Source organism: Pituophis catenifer, unplaced genomic scaffold (assembly GCF_029215685.1).
Source record: "Pituophis catenifer annectens isolate HBS135680 unplaced genomic scaffold, rPitCat1.0.hap2 SCAF_1, whole genome shotgun sequence".
Classification (NCBI taxonomy): Eukaryota; Metazoa; Chordata; class Lepidosauria; order Squamata; family Colubridae; genus Pituophis; species Pituophis catenifer.
The window spans coordinates 332530461-332548744 of record NW_027256881.1 but is presented as its reverse complement, the minus strand read 5'-3'; the positions used below and the strand labels follow the sequence as shown (position 1 = coordinate 332548744).

Sequence of the window (18284 nt, the reverse complement as noted above, 5' to 3'; positions counted from 1 at the left end):
GGCATAAAAGTCACCACCTCCTTTTCCCCTGGAGGGCTTGAGTTGATACAACTGTTCCACCCCAATGGCCTAATTCTATGCAGCCTGTGTATAATTTGTAATTTTCCATTTAATTATAATTCAGTAGTTGGGTTTCAGTGCCCATCAATCCCCTTCGTTTGCCAAAGAAAACTTCTGGACGTTCAGATTCTTGTTAAACCAACAGCGTCTCTTCTCCGAGCCAGTTGGGTTTACAAACTGTGGAAACTGTTCAAACAGGACAGGAAAAAGGAAAGAGAGTTCTTGTTTGCCTTAGCAAAGAAAAAAGAAAAAGAAAATGGGGGAAAATCAAATGAAAAACATGGTAATAGAAACAGAAGACGTGACACTAGGGGGAAATTGAGCCATCTCTTGCTTAATTAGCAGTGAGGAAGAGCAGCACTTGTGTGAGTTTCCTATGCACACATGTGCATGCATGCACACCAGCACATGTCCTTGTACAGCACTGGAAGTGGGGAACTCTCAGAGTCTGGCCAGGTGAACACTTACCTTTGTCTTTTTTTGCAGTTGCTGAAAAAGCCTTTCTATACTTCAAAATGATTGCCTTTGCTGCTTTCTGGTCAGGAAAAACCATCCAGCATTGGGGTAAAAAAAATATGGTCAGCCTAAAATTTAAACTTCACTAGACAGTCCTTAAGGGGACACGGTGGCTCAGTGGCTAAGACGCTGAGCTTGTCAATCGAAAGGTTGGCAGTTCAGCGGTTCGAATCCCTAGTGGCACGTAATGGGGTGAGCTCCCATTACTTGTCCCAGTTTCTGCCAACCTAGCAGTTCGAAAGCACATAAAAAAATGCAAGTAGAAAAATAGGGACCACCTTTGGTGGGAAGGTAACAGCGTTCTGTGCGCCTTTGGCGATTAGTCATGCTGGCCAGATGACCACGGAGACGTCTTCGGACAGCGCTGGCTCTTCGGCTTTGAAACGGAGATGAGCACCGCCCCCTAAAGTCGGGAGCAACTAGCACATATGTGCGAGGGGATCCTTTACCTTTAGACAGTCCTTGAATGGGTCATCCTTTGAGAGAAAGGTAGTACAGTCTGATGTGATCAGAATAAACATTAAAGTTAGGCTGACCATATTTTTTTATTTCAATGCTGGATGCGCCCATGATATCTAAGAAGAGTTTGTACAATGGAATAGGAGTACAATACAATACAATACATGCTACACTAGACTACATGACACAACACTACACAACACTGCCCTACATTACACTATACTGGTCAAGAGTGATTAGACACACAAGGAATTTGTCTCCGGTGCATAAGCTCTCAGTGTACATACAAAACAACAATGTAATAATAATAACGAAGTAATAATATCATAAATAGAAAAATAATTGTAGTGGCAAATGAACTCATTCAATAATAAGTCAATATTTACTTACTTAAACTGATAAAGAGATGGACCACAGAAAGGCAAGAAAGCAGTGGGAATGGAAACAACTTTCAACTTCCTGCCAGCTTCCCCATTGATTTTGTGGGAAGCTGGCGAGCATCAGAAATCACAATCCCGCAACTGTGGGGATGCCGCAATGCCCACAACTTTCCGACTAAAACTCTGAGCATCATGGAAATAACAATCCCACAGGAGTAATGGGCCATGGATTTTTACCCATTCTTTAAGTTAGCAGATTTTAGGTTGCTTGAGTCAAAAATTGCTGTTGGTGTAAAATGTATTGTTTGGACTAACCTGAGGGGACAAGCAGATAAACACAAAAGAGTTTTGGTCATAAATAGATAGATATGTAATAAATGCCTTCCACCATTAAATTGATGTTTTAAAAAAAATGTTTGGCACTTTGATCCAGAATGTTTTAACTTGGCTCTTGGCTCAATGGCTTCGGTCATTGATGCTTTGCTTGAGAGCCAATATTGGACTGTTCTTTTCCCAGGAAACTCTACCAGCCACAGAATCCCAGCTGCGTCCCTGAGAATTCCGCTCCCAGTCCTCCAAGGGACACCGCACACGTTTCCTCCTCCCCTCCCCAGGTAGGTGGGAAACTCTCACGGCTTCCATATTAGATCCAGGATACAAGGCGGATGAACATTTTCAAATTGATCAGGCTGTTCCAGAGTTTAGTGATACACAAATACAATGTGTGTCTTATACACACACACTTATTCTAGTGAAAGTGTCGCTCAGTTGTGCAAAGGGGCTTTCCAAGCCCATGGAAAGCCCATGCTGGCTGGGCTTGGTGTGCTGCAACTGTTACTCCATCTCTGCCTTCCTCTTACCTCTCATACTGTCAAAAGGTGGTTTGTAAGCAGGCCTTCATAACTCTGGTGATTCCTGGCTTCCCACAGATGAGTTCCGGCTTCCTCTCCAGCTGGAAGCTGCAGGGGAGCTACTCACTGGCCCCGTCCCTCCTGGGTGGGAAATAAGGCTGCCCCCTTCCACAACCACCAAGCTACTCCACCCTTTTTAACGGCAAGAGTTGAATTAAAGGCTTTGCCTCTATGTTCCATGAGATTTCTGCTTCTTCTTTGCAGGAGGGATTGGTGGGGGAGGATGATCTCCCACCCACCCCTAAAAAAACAAAAAAAACAACCCCAAGCTCAGTCTTTAGAAAGGTTCTGGAGAGATCTTGAGTTTCAGAAAAGTTTCCGTGACTGACACTGAAAGCTGTTGTGGTCAGACTAGTAGGACTTGGCTAAAGGGTCGAGCACTTTCATCTAGGAAAGTGGAGCTTTCAACATCCCTGATCGTCTATAGAGATTCTCACTCAGCCAGGTCATGGTTGTCTCAAAGGTGCTTTCCAAAAGGCAACTGGACTTTCTGGGGGGATTTTTTTACCCCTTGAAAATGTTTTGCTGTTCTTCCAAGAAGCTTCTTCAGTTCTAGTTTTTGTTTCTGTTTCAACATCCCTGTTTTAAATTTACATCCAGCGTTTTTCAAACATGCCAAGTTTCAGATGAATGGCCTTCAACTCCCAGAATTCCGTAGCCAGACAGAATTCTGGGAGTCGAAGTCCACACACACCTTAAAAGTTGCCAAGTTTGAAAAACACTGCTTTAAACACATTTACACAGAAGTATATGCTGAATAGTCCATATGTTACAAACTTGCCCAAATGTCAAAGGAGAAACATCTGTAGAATGTCTTGGGCAGGAAAAGTCTATGGACAGAGGGAAAGCACTATAAAACCAGAATAGCAATATTATTGACACTTACTGGTTTTGGTTAGGAAAAATCAGTAAAAGCCAAAATGAACACAAAAGTGGTCTTGCGTTGCCCCCTAGTGGCAGTCGATATTTTTTATTCTCAGATAAATCCAGTTCTTAATTTGTATGCTTTTGAAACATTGTTTTCATTGTTAATCTTGTTTCCTTTCCTTAGAAGCGACCCCAGCCCCTGGACTTTATTGACCCCCTCGCCAACAAAAAGCCAAGGATCTCTCACTGTGCCCAAAGGACTCAGCCCACTTTCAATGGCAAACTCAACTCTGCCAACGGGAAGGAGACCTCTTTGCCCGCAATGGTGGCGGCTGATTCAGTCAGCTCTAGCTCTCTTTTGCCCACTCTGGAGCTACCTAGGCCTCATGACCCGCTTGCTGATGTCAGCAACGATTTAAACCATAACGGCAAAGACTTTGAGATGGTGGAGCCGGCTGAGAGGCGGACAGCAAGCCGGTCGGCAGCAGACCCTGCCCAGACGAGCAAACACAATTGTGTGGTGCACTCAAAATCCAGGAAGAAGAAACATAAGGAGCGAGAAAGGAAGGAGGAGCAGCAACAGGTCCATGAGAAGCCAAACTGTGAACTAAAGAAGGGTGGCTCCAAAATGAGCCCCTCACAAGACAGTGCAGGTGAGGATGGGGCCCAGTAAGGGAACGGACAGATTTGGTGGTGTGTCAGATTCAAAGGCAACAAGGGACTTTGCAACCCATGGGAGAGGGAGAGGGAGCTTCTGTGGCATCTTGTCTACAGCTCTTTAAAACAGCTACATCTTCCTCTCTGATCAGGCAGCAGCTGTGCAATCCCAGGAAAAGACATGTTTAGGTTAAGACAGGATGCCCCAACAATATAGATACCCGATACCTGTATATCTACAGTTTGATCCTAAGCAAATATACCGAGGGGAAAGATGGGGAGTATTGGCTCATAAAAATATAATTGCAGAATGGCAGCGATCTTGGTTTGAGTATAAAGCATTCCAAATTCAACCCATGGTACCACAAATAAAAGGAACAGCTAGTGAGAAATATGCTTCTCTAGACATTGAAATATGCTTCTCTAGGCTCCTGCAAACCTGTAGAGATGAGACAAAGGGCGATAAATCAGTTGACTGGCCAATCGGAAAGCAGTTTCTTTTGTGGTCATGCCTGTAGACTAATAGAATATCAATTTGTGATTGGTTATGTTAGTTCTGCTGCCATGTAAGCTGCTTCACTTCGTTGGTGTTTGGCTTAAATTCTCGCACACAGCAGGCTGTTGGGGGCTCTGCCGTTCTCAGTGTAAGCATTTTGACCCTCCAGAATCATTCTTTGATAGCCTGGGAAGTGAGGAATTGTAATCCCAGCTTCTCTTTTACATCCTGCTAAGCAACTGTAGTAGCTTTGTTCCTTTTACTGCGAAGCAATCTAAAAGTTGCAAAATGGACAAGCACTCGAGTTGAGTGGATATCGTTTTCAAACTGCGAGTACCGCAAAAAGTATATAAGGAAGGGGAAGAGGTTTGAATCTTGATGTCAAGGAAGATTCTCAGTCCTCCAGGTAGAATTGTCTGGAAGTTGAATCATGGTAACTGGACTTCTTTTCTTTTTTTATTTGAAATGTTTCCCTGCTTATGCAAGTAGCTTCTTCAGTTTGATTGGGTTTGTTAAGGGACCCCATAAAACTCCTCCAGAGTGGTTTCATTTCTTTACCTAATCTGAATAGACTCGTTAGGTGAGTAAGCAGAGAGTTGTTGAAAATCCTGTCGAAAAGTCTCATTTAACAATTTTACCATGCATCTCAGGTGGAATAGAAAAATTGTTCATTTTTTATTTTAAAAATACCCAGGATATGGATATCCATTGTCGTAGCATGGAGTAATCTTGTTTAATTGGCCTTTTATAAAGTCTATAACCAGGTCACCTTTCAGTCTTAAATCTCCAATTTTATTCCTAAAAGTGACCATGTTTTTATGGACCCAGCCTCACTGGATCCACAAGAGACAATCAGCATTATAAATAGTCTAACTAACTACTCATTTTTATATTTAATTTTGATAATATAAAGTTGCGTTATGCTGGAATGGCATATCTATTTGAATCAGAGGCTTCATAACAGTTTCTGATTCCTCCAGGGATAACTGCTGAGTTATTCTAGCAAATGTGATAAAACCTAGGATCTCCTGTGCTCCAGGAACAAATGGAATAAATGTAAATCCCTTGATATCTTAAACCAGGGGTCTCCAACCTTGTGGACTTGTGGACTTGAACTCCCAGAGCTCCTCAGCCAGCTTTGCTTTGAATTCTGGGAGTTTTAAGTCCACAAGTTTTAAAGTTGCCAAGGTTGGAGACCCCTGTCTTTAACTATTGTAAACTACAGCCTGGAGTTGTGATCAACCTTTCTGATCTTTAATATATTTTTTGTTGTTCCATGTCTGAACTAAAAATGGAATTTTAGAGTGAATGCTCACTCAGGATTTTGTAGGTCAGGGGTGCCCAACTTCGGCAACTTTAAGACTTGTGGACTTCATCTCCTAGAATTCCTCAGCCAGTTTTGCTGACTGGGGAATTCTGGGAATTGAAATCCACAGGTCTTAAAGTTGCCAAGGTTGGGCACCCCCATTTGAGGAAGTACTAATACTAAACTTCCCCTTTTTTTTAATGAGCCATGAGTATCTGAATTAATTTTTTTCCTGCACAACATCCCTGAATAATTACCGAATGGCATTCAAAAGTGGCCCTATCCAGTCTGGCAGCCATCCTTGAGCTCTGTTTTTTCAGATTCCCACCCTTGCATGAACGGATACTTCTTGTTGATCCACAAATATTTTTATCCACCTTTATTTACAATTATTAACAGTGTTTTTTTTTCCAAGGGGGACTATTTTAGCTTATCTTAGAGACTCCCAGTCTTCATGAATTTCTGTCAAATTTGCACACACCATGTCATTAAACCTTGTGAAGCTGTTTTAAAGCTTTTGAGGGCGATTTTTAGAGCATCGGTCCGAGAATGTCAACGGTCCTGTGACTTTCTTTCTTCCTTTCTCCTTTTTTCCAGGTTTAAACAGGACGTGCAATAGCTCCAGTGTTCCATCTTCTACTTCAGGCAGGCCAGACTACTTGCTGTAAGTGTGGAAGGACCAGTGCCATTGCACAGAACAGTAAAAGAGGGGCTGCTGCATCAGAACTTGTAGGAGCACTCGTATCTCATTCAAGCAGCAAAAGTATTTTTCAGCATGCAGAAACCTGGGGAAAAAAGATAGGGGTGCTTTCATTATAAGCCATGAGGTGCCATGCTTGAACAAATTCAGAAATATCTCTTCCAGAGAGAAGGAGTCTTTGACTTAAAACCGTTCGTTTAGCAACCATTGGATGTTGCAGCAGCACTGAAAAAAGTGACTTACATCCAGTCATTGCACACAATTGTTTCAGGGTCCCTTGTAGTCATGTGATCAAAATTCAGGTGCTTGGCAACTAGCATGCACTGTATTTACAACTTGCAGGGTCCCAAGTCATGTAATCGCCATTTGCAACCTTCACAGTCAGCTTCCCACAAGCAGAGTTAACAGCCTAACAGCTGCAGGATTGACTTAACAACAGTGATTTCCTTAACAACAGTGGCAAAAAAAAAAAACCATTATAAAATTGGGCACAACTCACTTAACAATCTTCTTGCTTAGCAGGGGACAATCTGGTCTTAATTTCAGTTGTAAGTTGAGGACTTCTTGTATAGCTGACAAAATTCGGTCTAGGATTTTCCTTCATAAAAAAGCTAGCCCAATGTACCAGCAATAGATAGATGGATGTTTTATTGTTCATTGTGGCTAGTTTACTTTTTTATTTATTTGTTTAGTTCTATCCCACCTTTAGTATTTTGACAAATAACTCAAAGCGGGAAACATATCCAGCACACGCTCCTCCTCCTCCTATTTTCCCCACAGCAACAACTCTGTTAGGTTGGGTTGGGCTGAGAGAGAGCGACTGGCCCAAAGTCACTCAGCTGGCTTTCATGCCTAAGGTGGGACTTGAACACACAGTCTCTTGCTTTCTAGCCCTGGTGCCTTAACCATTAGCCCAAACTGGCTCTGTTTGTCCCTGGTCAACAGTTGTCATTGATCAACCCACCTCGCCATACATTTTCATTATATTCATTTAAATTGTTCTGTTAATGGCCACCAGCATAGCAGCAAATATTACGTGCAGATGATATTAGGTGAAGAATTGCTATACTTCCTTTTATTTATTTTCAATCTCCTGTTAATCTTCTTGTTGATTAACCCTCAAATATTACTTACCTGAATGCAGCCGCACCATCTGGTTTTTTTTTTTTTGTTTGTTTGTTTTTTAATTTATATGCCGCCCTTCTCCGGAGACTCAGGGCGGCTTACAATGCGCTAAGCAATAGCCTTCATTCTTTTGTATATTTATACAAAGTCAGCTTATTGTCCCCACAACTGGGTCCTCAATTTACCTACCTTAGAAAGGATGGAAGGCTGAGTCAACCTTGAGCCTTGGCGAGATTCGAACCTGCAGTAATTGCAGGCAGCTGGTCTTAATAACCAGCTTAATAACAGGGTGCCTTGGACCACTGTACTACCAAGGCTCTTTGGTAGTACAGTGTTTGGCTAACAATAGTGTAATATTGACTGTCAAGGTTTTCTAGTCATTAGAGTCGCACCTTATCCCTTGAGATTTTATTTTCACTGTTCTTTTGGGCCAAATATCACACCAGCCTTCCTCACCATGAAGCTCTGGATGGGCTGCATTGTTCCGTAAACCAAATACTCTGGGACAGGGGTCTCCAACCTCAGCAACTTTAAGACTTGTGGACTTCAACCCCCAGAGTTCCTCAGCCAGCTTTGCTTTGAATTCTGGGAGTTTTAAGCCTGCAAGTCTTAAAGTTGCCAAGATTGGAGACCCCTGCTCTGGGAAAGTAGCAGGCTGAGGAAGGTCTCCCATTACCCTGCGTGTGGAAGGTTTAGGCTTATAAAAGAAGGTGAAATGCAAATGCTAACTACAGGTAGTCCTTGACTTATAACCATTCATTTAGTGACAGTTTAAAGTTAACAACCTACCTGAAAAAGAGAAGATACAACCCAGTTCCAGCCATTTCTATAGTCGTTTGCACCATCCTGTAGTCACATGACTGTATTTTATGGCACTCAGTTCAGGTTTTTGACAAAACTGTGCCCATAGCAAACTGGTTTGTTGTACAATCACCACATTTATTTAACCACCACAAAAAGGTCCTAAGATCTGGTTGTCACATGACTGATCCCATTTACGACAATCATGACTTACAACCGTCATGGGCAGGCTCCATTACAGTCGTAACTTGAAGGACTAACCTGTCATTGTATCCTTTGGGATTATTTCATTTTTCATTCTTATCGCTGCTCCAGAAAATACGGTGCCATCTCTTCCTCGGAGCAACGTCAGAGCTATAAGAATGATTTCAACGCGGAGTACGGCGAGTATCGTGACCTGCATGCTCGTATTGAGCGGATAACCCGGCGGTTCATGCAGCTGGATTCAGAACTAAAGCAGCTTTCTCAGGGCTCGGAAGAATACAAGGTGGGGAGCTCAGAGGGATGGCTTGGGCCTGCAACTTCAGCAACTGGCTTCTCTGGGCAGTTGAAGAAGATAGAGAATATCTTCTAAAGCAGGGTCCTCCAAACATGGCAACTTTAAGACTTGTGGACTTCAACTCCCAGAATTCCTCAGCCAGCAATGCTGGCTGAGGAATTCTGGGGGTTGAAGTCCACAAGTCTTAAAGTTGCCATGTTTGGAGAACCCTGTTCTAAGGATCGAAGAAGATCTAAAGTATCTTGGCTGTAAGCTAAAGCAGCCTCTTCAACCCACAGACTGCCTTTGCAGAAGGAAATCTGCAGAAAAGGCTTTAAAAATAATTTTAATACATGGCGTGTCATTCTTTTACAGATTATCCACGATCAGATCTTGCAAGAGTACCGAAAAATTAAAAAGGTGAGTCACTGAGTTTCTTGTTCGTAATCAGATGCTTTTTTGAGATAGAGAGGAACAGGGATGAAAAATCCTAATTTTCTCACTTGAGAAAACCTTGGCTTGATTAGAAGCAGCTTGGCTGAAGAAAACAGGGATTCAACTGGCCTTCCTATGCTTGATTCCTTGCACAATTGCAGGTCCCTCAGTGCCAGGGCCATTTGATTCCTGGATTTTGTTCTCCAGTACATCTGGGGAGAGCACCAGGTTAAAGGAGGCTTCAGTTAGAAAAAGAGCCTGGCAATAGGTATCTGCCATAATGGCTAATTTGAAAAGCCATTTTTTAAAAGCCATTTTTTAAAAACTATAGACGGGGTAGAATGAATGAAACGGAACCCGTTTCTTCTGCCTTTTATTTGAATTTGACAATATACCAAATGCATATTGCAGCTATCCAATAAACTACTAGTTTTATTAAATACGATGATTTAACTCATAGTAAGCATTGCCTGTTGCAAAATTGAAGTCTGACAGACGATAGAAACAAGCCAGAGGCAGCCCTTATTTTTCTTGCTATCAGATGTCGGCATCTGCTCACTTTCCTTCCTTCCTTCCTTCCTTCTTTTTTGTTTTCTAGAATTCTTAACTGAAGTTGGACAGGCAATTATTTGCCTGGTATTTTTATCCTAACTGAAGGCACGGCCTCTTTTTTTTTTTTTTTTAATCCTACCTTTATTGTGGTCGTATGTTGAGGACTTTATTATTTTGATAAATAATTCTTGATTTCTTGATTTACCACTGGTCACTTAGCAACCATTTGAAGTTACAACAGACTTATCTTGGGGCTGCTTATGACCCCATTGAAAGTTTCAAAAGTCAGGGTGGGGGAACGGCGTGGTCACGTGGCTGAACTTTGGACGCTTAGCAACAGGGTCACCTTTACGACCATTTGCAGTGTTCCACAGTCCTGTGACTCCATTTTATGATAGTTTCGTTAAATAACGGCACTTCTGGTTTTCTGCAAAACTGCACCAATACCGAACCAATGGTTTGCTTGTGGGTCTGCTTAATGGCTGCCATAAAAAAGGATCATAAAGTGGGGTTGTACACGTGATCGATGTACGATCATCATGACTTAATGATCAGGGTGGCAAACTCCATTACAGTCATAAGTTGAAAACTATATAACTCAAGGCGACGAACATACATAACATTGTTTCCTCCTCCAATAAGCCAATGGGGTAGGATGAGCTGAGAAAGAAAATGGCCCAAAGTCAACCAACCGGCTTTCACACCTAAGGCAGGACTAGAACTCTCAAGTCTCCTGGTGATTGGCCCAAAGTCACCCAATCAGCTTTCATGCCTAAGACAGGACTAGAACTCGCAGCCACCTGGTTTCTAACGTTGTGCCTTAAACATTAGACCAAATTCCCTTCCTATAGTCAACCTTTTTTCTCTTTCTTTTTTCTCCCTTGCAGACTAATCCAAATTACAGCCAGGAGAAGAACCGCTGTGAATATCTCCACAACAAACTGGCCCATATCAAAAAACTGATAGCTGAATACGACCAACAGCAGTTTCAGTCTTGGCACTGAGCCAGGGGGCTGAGTGAGACACCCAGATGGACGTCAACCTGTGAACAAGTCCCACAGCGAGGGAAAAAGTCACTCTCAGCTTCCTGGGCTCAGTGACTCAAGGATTTAATCCCCGTGAGAAGTCCATCACTGTACTGTACACACCCAGGAACCAATGTGGCTTAATCTCAGCGTTTTAAACTCTGTCTCTTCCCAGATATTAAAAAAAAAAAAAAAACCAGTTAAAGAAAGGAAAGTTTGCTTATTCTTAGATGCCAGCAAATGAACCTTCCGCCCTAAAAATTGACTCTCCCCACACACCTTCCAATGCAGGTTCAGTTTATAGAGTCGGAAACAAAGGTTTGTCTGAGCTCTGTTGCAAATTCTACCAGCTTGAGGGGAGGGGAGAGCTCATGTTCCTGGGATGGGAGGGAACAACTCCATATACAAACCTGTCTGTCCGCTGTCCATTAAATTCTTGCATAACTCACTGCTTTCTTGTTTGTATTTCTGCAATCTGCCCCCTTTCTTTCTTTCCTTCCTGGCCAGGATTTAGTGAACCGATCAGGAGCCGGATGCTGCTTTAATGTCCCTAGCATGGCTGGCCATTGTCAGAGAAGTTTGTTCCGCTTTCCTGACTTTTTCTATGCAGCAGCTTAGTTTTATGAATTGCCGTCTGCCCAGACAGAATCTGTATCTGGGCATTAATTTTAAAAGGGGGGGGATCTTAGGAGGAGGATTCCCTGTTTCTGTGATCAAGATGAAGAGTCCTGCTTCACTGTGAATGATCCTTAGACCTTTCTGTGGTCTCATTTGGTGGGACCCTTAACCCTTACATGGTTGCGGGAGGCATGGCAAAATGTGGGTCTGAGCTCCCATTTTTTTAACTGAACTTCTCCAAAGGGAACAGCACAAAATCAAAGGTCATATGAGAGAGGGTGTTTTGCTTCTGAAGAATATATCCAATTTGGTTTTCTTTCTCTGTCTTGCTCGTTTGCCAGCCCAAAAACCAAGAGTTCAGGCAGAGGATTAAAAAGCACAATTCTGCATCTGCCCCCTTTCTCCCCCCCCCCCCCACCTTCTAATTTTGCTGGTGTGATTTTCCTCTTCTACATCTGCTAGAATTAAAAGTGGAAGGTATGCAGAATTTTGAATTCAAAACATCGCTTAATTCAAGCTTGAAGCAGATGTTTTGGGCTTGTGACAGGGCTATTTCCCAGCATAGATGGAACGAAGTGTTTTTAATTCAAAATGTTTTCCTTGCCTCAGATAGAAATGGTGTCCAGCCTGAGGTTGCCCCTCTTCCTCCTGATCTTTTCCCTCAGAGTTAAATCACCCAGGATAAAAAAAAAAACAGTTTGTTTGCAATTTTTCACTCTTGACAATTTTTGTGGTATGGCAGGACAGAGATGGGAGGGTTATTTGCAAAACACTTAAGATAAGGCTGGTTTAGGATAAGATTGGGAGCTCTCTTATCTTCTGCTTGTTTGTAAACAGAAATATTTCTTGTGCTGTCCACTCTGAACAGAGGCCATGGAGAGATTATTTTAAAATCAGAGATGCTAAACATTACAGTAACAGCGTAGATGGGACTGGATAAACCCAGGTCTAGGCATATTACTCAGGCATTAAAATTAATTTTCTTCCACTGCAGTTCCTGTGTTAGATTGAAATACAAGCATTTTAGCTTCTGAGGACTTTCCCAAAACATCAGTGGGACCTGGCCCGAAACTGAAGTCAAATACTCCTGTTATAGGAGCGTTAAGACTTCACATCCCGCTCTTAATTTTTGCAGTTGTAACTTACAAAGGGGGGGGGGATTTTCAGCTGGCAATTTGTGTGTTGTCATGAGGTGCCATTTCCTGTGAAACAATGCTGATCAGTTTATGAGGCATTGGCCAAGGCGGGAGGGGAGCTGTAGTATTTGTATCCTGTACAGGGCTGAGACCTCAGTCTTGTCTGTCTTCCCATTACCCCATTTTAATCGGCACTTGCAACTTGTGACAATCCTAAATCCAAGCCTTACCATTGTAGGTCTGGGCTATCACTGAGAAAGAAGCATAGGAACGTTCGTTACAAGGGAATCCAGTTTATGACCAAAAAGAGCATTTGGGTCTGTTACCTAATTTCCTTGAAAGCTCTTAACGGAGGTGGGTGGCATAGGGCAAAACACATCCAATCTAAATTCCTTTAAATAAGGAACTGTGTGAAACGGAAGGGCTGTAAGTTGACTGTTCTCTCTTTAATCTTTTTTTGGGGGGAGGGGGATCTTGCAGAGTTGGGAGGGAGGGAGGGGGACGAATATTTTTGGAGGGAAATTATTAAAGAGAGGGATCTCAGTTCTTTATATGAATAATCTGCTCAATATAATATTTTTGCAAATCAGAGTTGGATACAAAGATGTATTGTGTACATTACACAAGTGTGTGTATATAAATAAAATAAAATATATATTCTGGAACTTTCTAGAATTTGGAACAGATATTTAATGACTATCCAAAAGAGGGAAAGTACTGTGAGGTTCTGCTTTGCTGTTTTCATTCTGAGACTGTTTCAACGAGCATAGTTTTTTGTTTTTGTTTTGTTTTGTTTTGTTCAATTTTAAAGGTATGTCATCTGCTTTATTTCCATCTTAGCAGTTTATAAAGTTGCAGGCAAATATTTCTGCAGGGGAGGTGGGAACTTTGTAAACCCTCCTCCCCTCAAGCCTCTTTGAATATGATTTAATTTATTCATAACATGTGTTTTTGTAATACTTGTACAATGACAAATAAAAAGATACTTTGAGCCATTAAGCTGTTTACAAAAGAATTAAAAACAACAGTTTTTTCACGCTGCCAATACTGTTTAAAATGGCATTTCGGCCTTTTTTTTTTCCTTTTATCTTTTGAAAAAAAAATGGTGGTGGGGTCTGATTCATACACACAGAGGGAGAAATAAAATACAAAGCTGAATACTGATTTTTATTATTTTTGCAGCAGATAATAAAATCATTGTATTGGAAATGCATAAAGGCTGCTTTTTTGACATCTTGTGTCTCAGTGTCCCAGGCATGTTCAGACCTTTTCAAGTGCTGAACATGAATTTTGAGAGAATCTCCAGCTTGGGGATTTCTGTGATCTGAGGGGACCTAGAAGTGAATATGTTGATTAGAGATCTATCCCACCTTTCGTTAAAGAGCTCCAAGTTGTGTACATGGACGCTTGCCATGTTTTCCCGCCACAACAATCCTGTTAGGTATAGATTGGGCCGATAAGAGAATGACTGACAGATTCAACCAGCATTCTTGTCAGAAATTGAATTTTTGGCTATTCTTCACTATTTTAGAAAAATTTGAGGTATTTTTTTTTAAAATCAAAATAGTAACATAACGCCTAATGGAAACTTGGCATATGAGTAGTCCTCAACTTAAAACCATTCGTTTTTCCAATTTCAAAGTTACAACAGGATTGAAAATAGCTATGCCCAGTCCTGGCATTCAATGACCGCCTCATCACCCTTATACAGGTAGTCCTGGACTTAACAACAGTTCATTTAGTTGTAGATTAACAAATGTCTCACTCAACAACAGAAATTTTGGGCTCAATTGTCATAAGTTGAGGACTACAGGATCAAAATTTGGGGACGTGGCAATTGGCCTGTATGATGGTTGCAGCATCCTGAGGTCATGTGATCACCTTTCCCAGCTGACTTCCAAGGTGTAGTCAATGGGAGAAGCCAGATTTGCTTAACAATCACATGATTCACTTAGCAACTGTAATGATGCACTTAACAGCCACCACGAGAAAGGTTGTAAAATCAGGCATGACTCCCTTCACCACCACTTTGCTTAGCAATGGAAATTCTGGTCCCAATTGTGCTTCTAATTTCAACACTACCGTTTAAAGTTACAACAGCACTGAAAAAAGTGATTTATAACCATTTTTCACATATAATTGTTGCGGCATCCTCATGGTCACGTGATTTACATGCAGATGCTTGATAACTGGTTCATACGATGGTTGCAGGGTCCCGGGGGGGGGGGTCCCGTAATCACCTTTTGGGACCTTATGACAAGTGAAGTCAAGGAGGAAGCCAAATTCACTTAACAACCGTGTTACTAATTTTAACAACTGCAAGGATTCACTTAACAAACGTGGCAAGAAAAGTCGTAAAATGGTGCAAAACTCAATTAACAAATTTCTCACTTAGCAACATAAATTCTGCACTCAATTGTGGTTGTCTTAATGGGCACAAAAATGTCCATGCATTTTCACTACACCGTGCCACAAATGTGATTGCTAATCATCCTGAAATTCACATTGTAAAATACATCTTGATTGGTACATTGAGTTTTAAAGCAGTTCTACAAAATTTGGAGGAGCGTGGGGCACCTGGCATTTTCTGGTCTGTTGCCTTGAAATGGAGAATCAAAGCAGATATTCTCTGCTCTGCTGATCCCATTCAAAATATCACAAGCAAATTGGGATGTACCCTCTGCTTGAGTAGTACAAAATGCATGAGTCATTTAGAAGAACCCCTCACCTTAACTAGTTCCTCTTAACAACTATTAAAAGTGTTATTTTTCCCAACTGGTATCTTATTCCTGTAATTTAAGACCATTATTTCCACCTTCTGAATGCTTCCCAATTAAATTAATATACCCCCTTGCATTTGGCGAACATGCCATAGCTTTATTCTGTGGGACCTCCACTCAAGTCCTTGTAAATTGCAATTTTATTTTCCCCTTTAGTCATGTTTTTCCTCAAGGCAAAACTCTGTTTCCTCTCCCTTTTAAAACCTAATTTCTGGTTGCCTTTTTCACATTGGGCTCCCTTAAAGTGTGTGGGTGAACATAGTCCTGTCCTCAAGGTTTAGCCAATCCAGAATAAAGTGGAATTTGTTCTTTTTTTGGTTGGGACATCAAATTTCTTTTAGTTCAGCCTAAAATGGCATCTCCCCTTTGGGTAGCCACATCCCACTTCTGAACCATTCGGCTTGCAATCAAGAATCCCCATATTCTTTTCAGACCTGTTCAGATCAAGTCAGAGGATCTTCCATTTTATCCATCTGAAGAAAAGCTTCCTTTAAATGAAGTGCTTTGCATTTATCTTGACTGAATTTCCATCAGTAAGTTAGAAGATTTAAATGTCTGCCCAATGCATGTGATTGCAACTCTGAGCAACATCTGTGTAAGCAAAATAGCAATGGAAACCAACAGGAATCAAAGCAAAACTGATGTAACCGCAGCATACAGTGGGTGCCCATCAAACATATATTCCACCTCCAAGGGTGAGCTCATCTGTCATTCTGGCTCAATACAACACAATTTTAATTGATTCATTGATTGATTATACATCATTGTTAAGCCCATGGGTTTGCTTAATGACCATGGCATTTGCTTAATGACTATGGTATCCACTTAATGACTACTGCAAAAAAAATCTAAAATCAGGTGTCCTGTGAAGACCCATTTAATAACCGGCATGACTTGCAACTAATTCTGGGCTCAGTTACGGTTGTAGGTCAAGAACTACCTGACAATCTATCCCTAAGGGTAATCTTTAGAGTCTTTCTAAGGCTAGCAGCTAAGGGACGCGGTGGCTCAGTGGCTGAGCTTGACGATCGAAAGGTTGGCAGTTCAGCGGTTCGAATCCCTAGTGCCTTGTAACGGAGTGAGCTCCTGTTACTTGTCCCAGCTTCTGCCAACCTAGCAGTTTGAAAGCACGTAAAAAATGCAAGTAGAAAAATAGGAACCACCTTTGGTGGGAAGGTAACAGCGTTCCGTGCGCCTTTGGCGTTTAGTCATGCCGGCCACATGACCATGGAGACATCTTTGGACAGAGCTGGCTCTTCAGTTTTGAAACGGAGATGAGCACTGCCCCCTAGTGTTGGGAATGACTAGCACATATGTGCGAGGGGAACCTTTACCTTAAGGCTAGCAGGGATGGGGCCAACTGCATTAGGAGGATAGGGCAGGAGATCTTTCACCCCCTCCTCTATCCTATCAAAATTATTTTAATTTTGGCCTGTTTGCTGAAGTATTTTTTATTTAGCAAATTTATACAGCTGTCCATCTCACTAAAAGTGACTCTAGATAGTATACAACTAACAATTAGAAATGAGGAGACTTTGATGTCCTCCGAAGTTGGTTACTTTTTTGCAAACATTTCATTACCAAACTAGGTAGCATTATCAGTGCTAGTAACGACTGAATGAGTAATAATAGAGCACTCTAGTAACTAGAGTGTTCTCTAGTTATATGCTTGTGTCTTGTCAGTGTTAGTGGGAGTATTCTTGATGGTTCCTTGATTAGGCTGTTTACTGTTATCTTCTTTGAAATGATTAAAATGACTATTAAAACAAAAAGCAAAACTGCAGGAGATTAATTAGTCATCTTGAGTATTTTGTATTATCTGTAAAATTGGCATTTCATTATTCACCCAAAGCAATGATTAAAAATGCTAAGCAATTTTGGGTACTACTTTGGAGCTAGATATATATCACTCTGACCTTCCAACCTCAACTTTACCTTGCTAGTTGAGTACTTTCTCAAATGTTTTGCTGAAGTTGAGATATCCATTTCCTTCTAAAAAGGTTATCTGATCAAAACTGAGATAAGTTTAACCTAGAAAGACTAGTTCTCCACAAATCTATGCTGATTTCTTCTAATCACTCCTGGTATATTTTCTAGATGTTTGCAATCCAGTTCTTTATGATCTGATGTCAATTATTTCAATATACTGAGGTCAGACCGGCTGATCTGGTAAAACCTATGAAGTAGGGGTGGGTTCCACTTACGTTTACTACCGGTTTGCAACGGGAGTGCTTGCTTGCTTCTGCGCATGTGCAGATCATCAATGATGACATCGGGGCGGGTGGGCGGAGCCTCCTGCCGACATTACTACCGGTTCGCAAGAACCGGACCGAACCGGGAGCAACCCACTGCTGCTATGAACCTCTCCAATCAACTGGTTATTCACTCTGTTCATCAAGATTTCTCAGAGACAGCAAAGAAATATTAATTCAGACCAATTTCTAGCAGAATTTCCCCTTGAAAAACCAAATGATTTAGGGTTTCTTTCTCCCAAAGGACCATAAAAAGCTGGTGAAATTCTCATAGCAAAGGAATTTGCTCCTTGCCTTTGCGTTTGTGACAGGTGATCAACAGATGCTTAGATTGAGGAATGGGAGAGGCTACACTGTACCAATAGAAGAAAATATTTGTAGCTCAGGATTGCGCTTTGCAGACCTTTCATTATCAAACTAGGTAATATCATCAGGGACCTGATGACGTTACCCTAGTTTGGTAATGAAACATCTGCAAGAAAACTACCAAGCTCAGAGAGCACCAAGGACCCACAAGCTACAGTGCAATGAAGAAATATATCGGGGGGGGGGTCACAATCTTGCAACATCTGCATCACTTTTCAGCAATATAATATGAGCAAAAGTGTCACCCAAGTCATTTAAAATGTAATCATAGAAATGTAGAGGCAAAAGGGGCCACATTAGGTCCAACCAACCCTCTGCAATGTGCAGGAAACTCAGTTAAATCTCAATGACAGCTAACTATTCA

General features: G+C 41.6%; 1 protein-coding gene across 1 annotated transcript in view; it reads left to right on the top strand.

The window, feature by feature from the left end:
* ELL (elongation factor for RNA polymerase II) overlaps positions 1-12978 on the top strand; it is a 55546-nt gene extending 42568 nt beyond the window's left edge. Inside the window, exons 7-12 of the mRNA XM_070943565.1 lie at positions 1933-2029; positions 3378-3846; positions 6250-6316; positions 8594-8765; positions 9132-9176; positions 10631-12978. Of these exons, the coding sequence (XP_070799666.1) occupies positions 1933-2029; positions 3378-3846; positions 6250-6316; positions 8594-8765; positions 9132-9176; positions 10631-10747 (967 nt within the window). The 3' untranslated portion in view covers positions 10748-12978. The remainder of the gene's footprint in view (positions 1-1932; positions 2030-3377; positions 3847-6249; positions 6317-8593; positions 8766-9131; positions 9177-10630) is intronic.
* The last annotated feature ends 5306 nt before the right edge of the window (positions 12979-18284 follow it).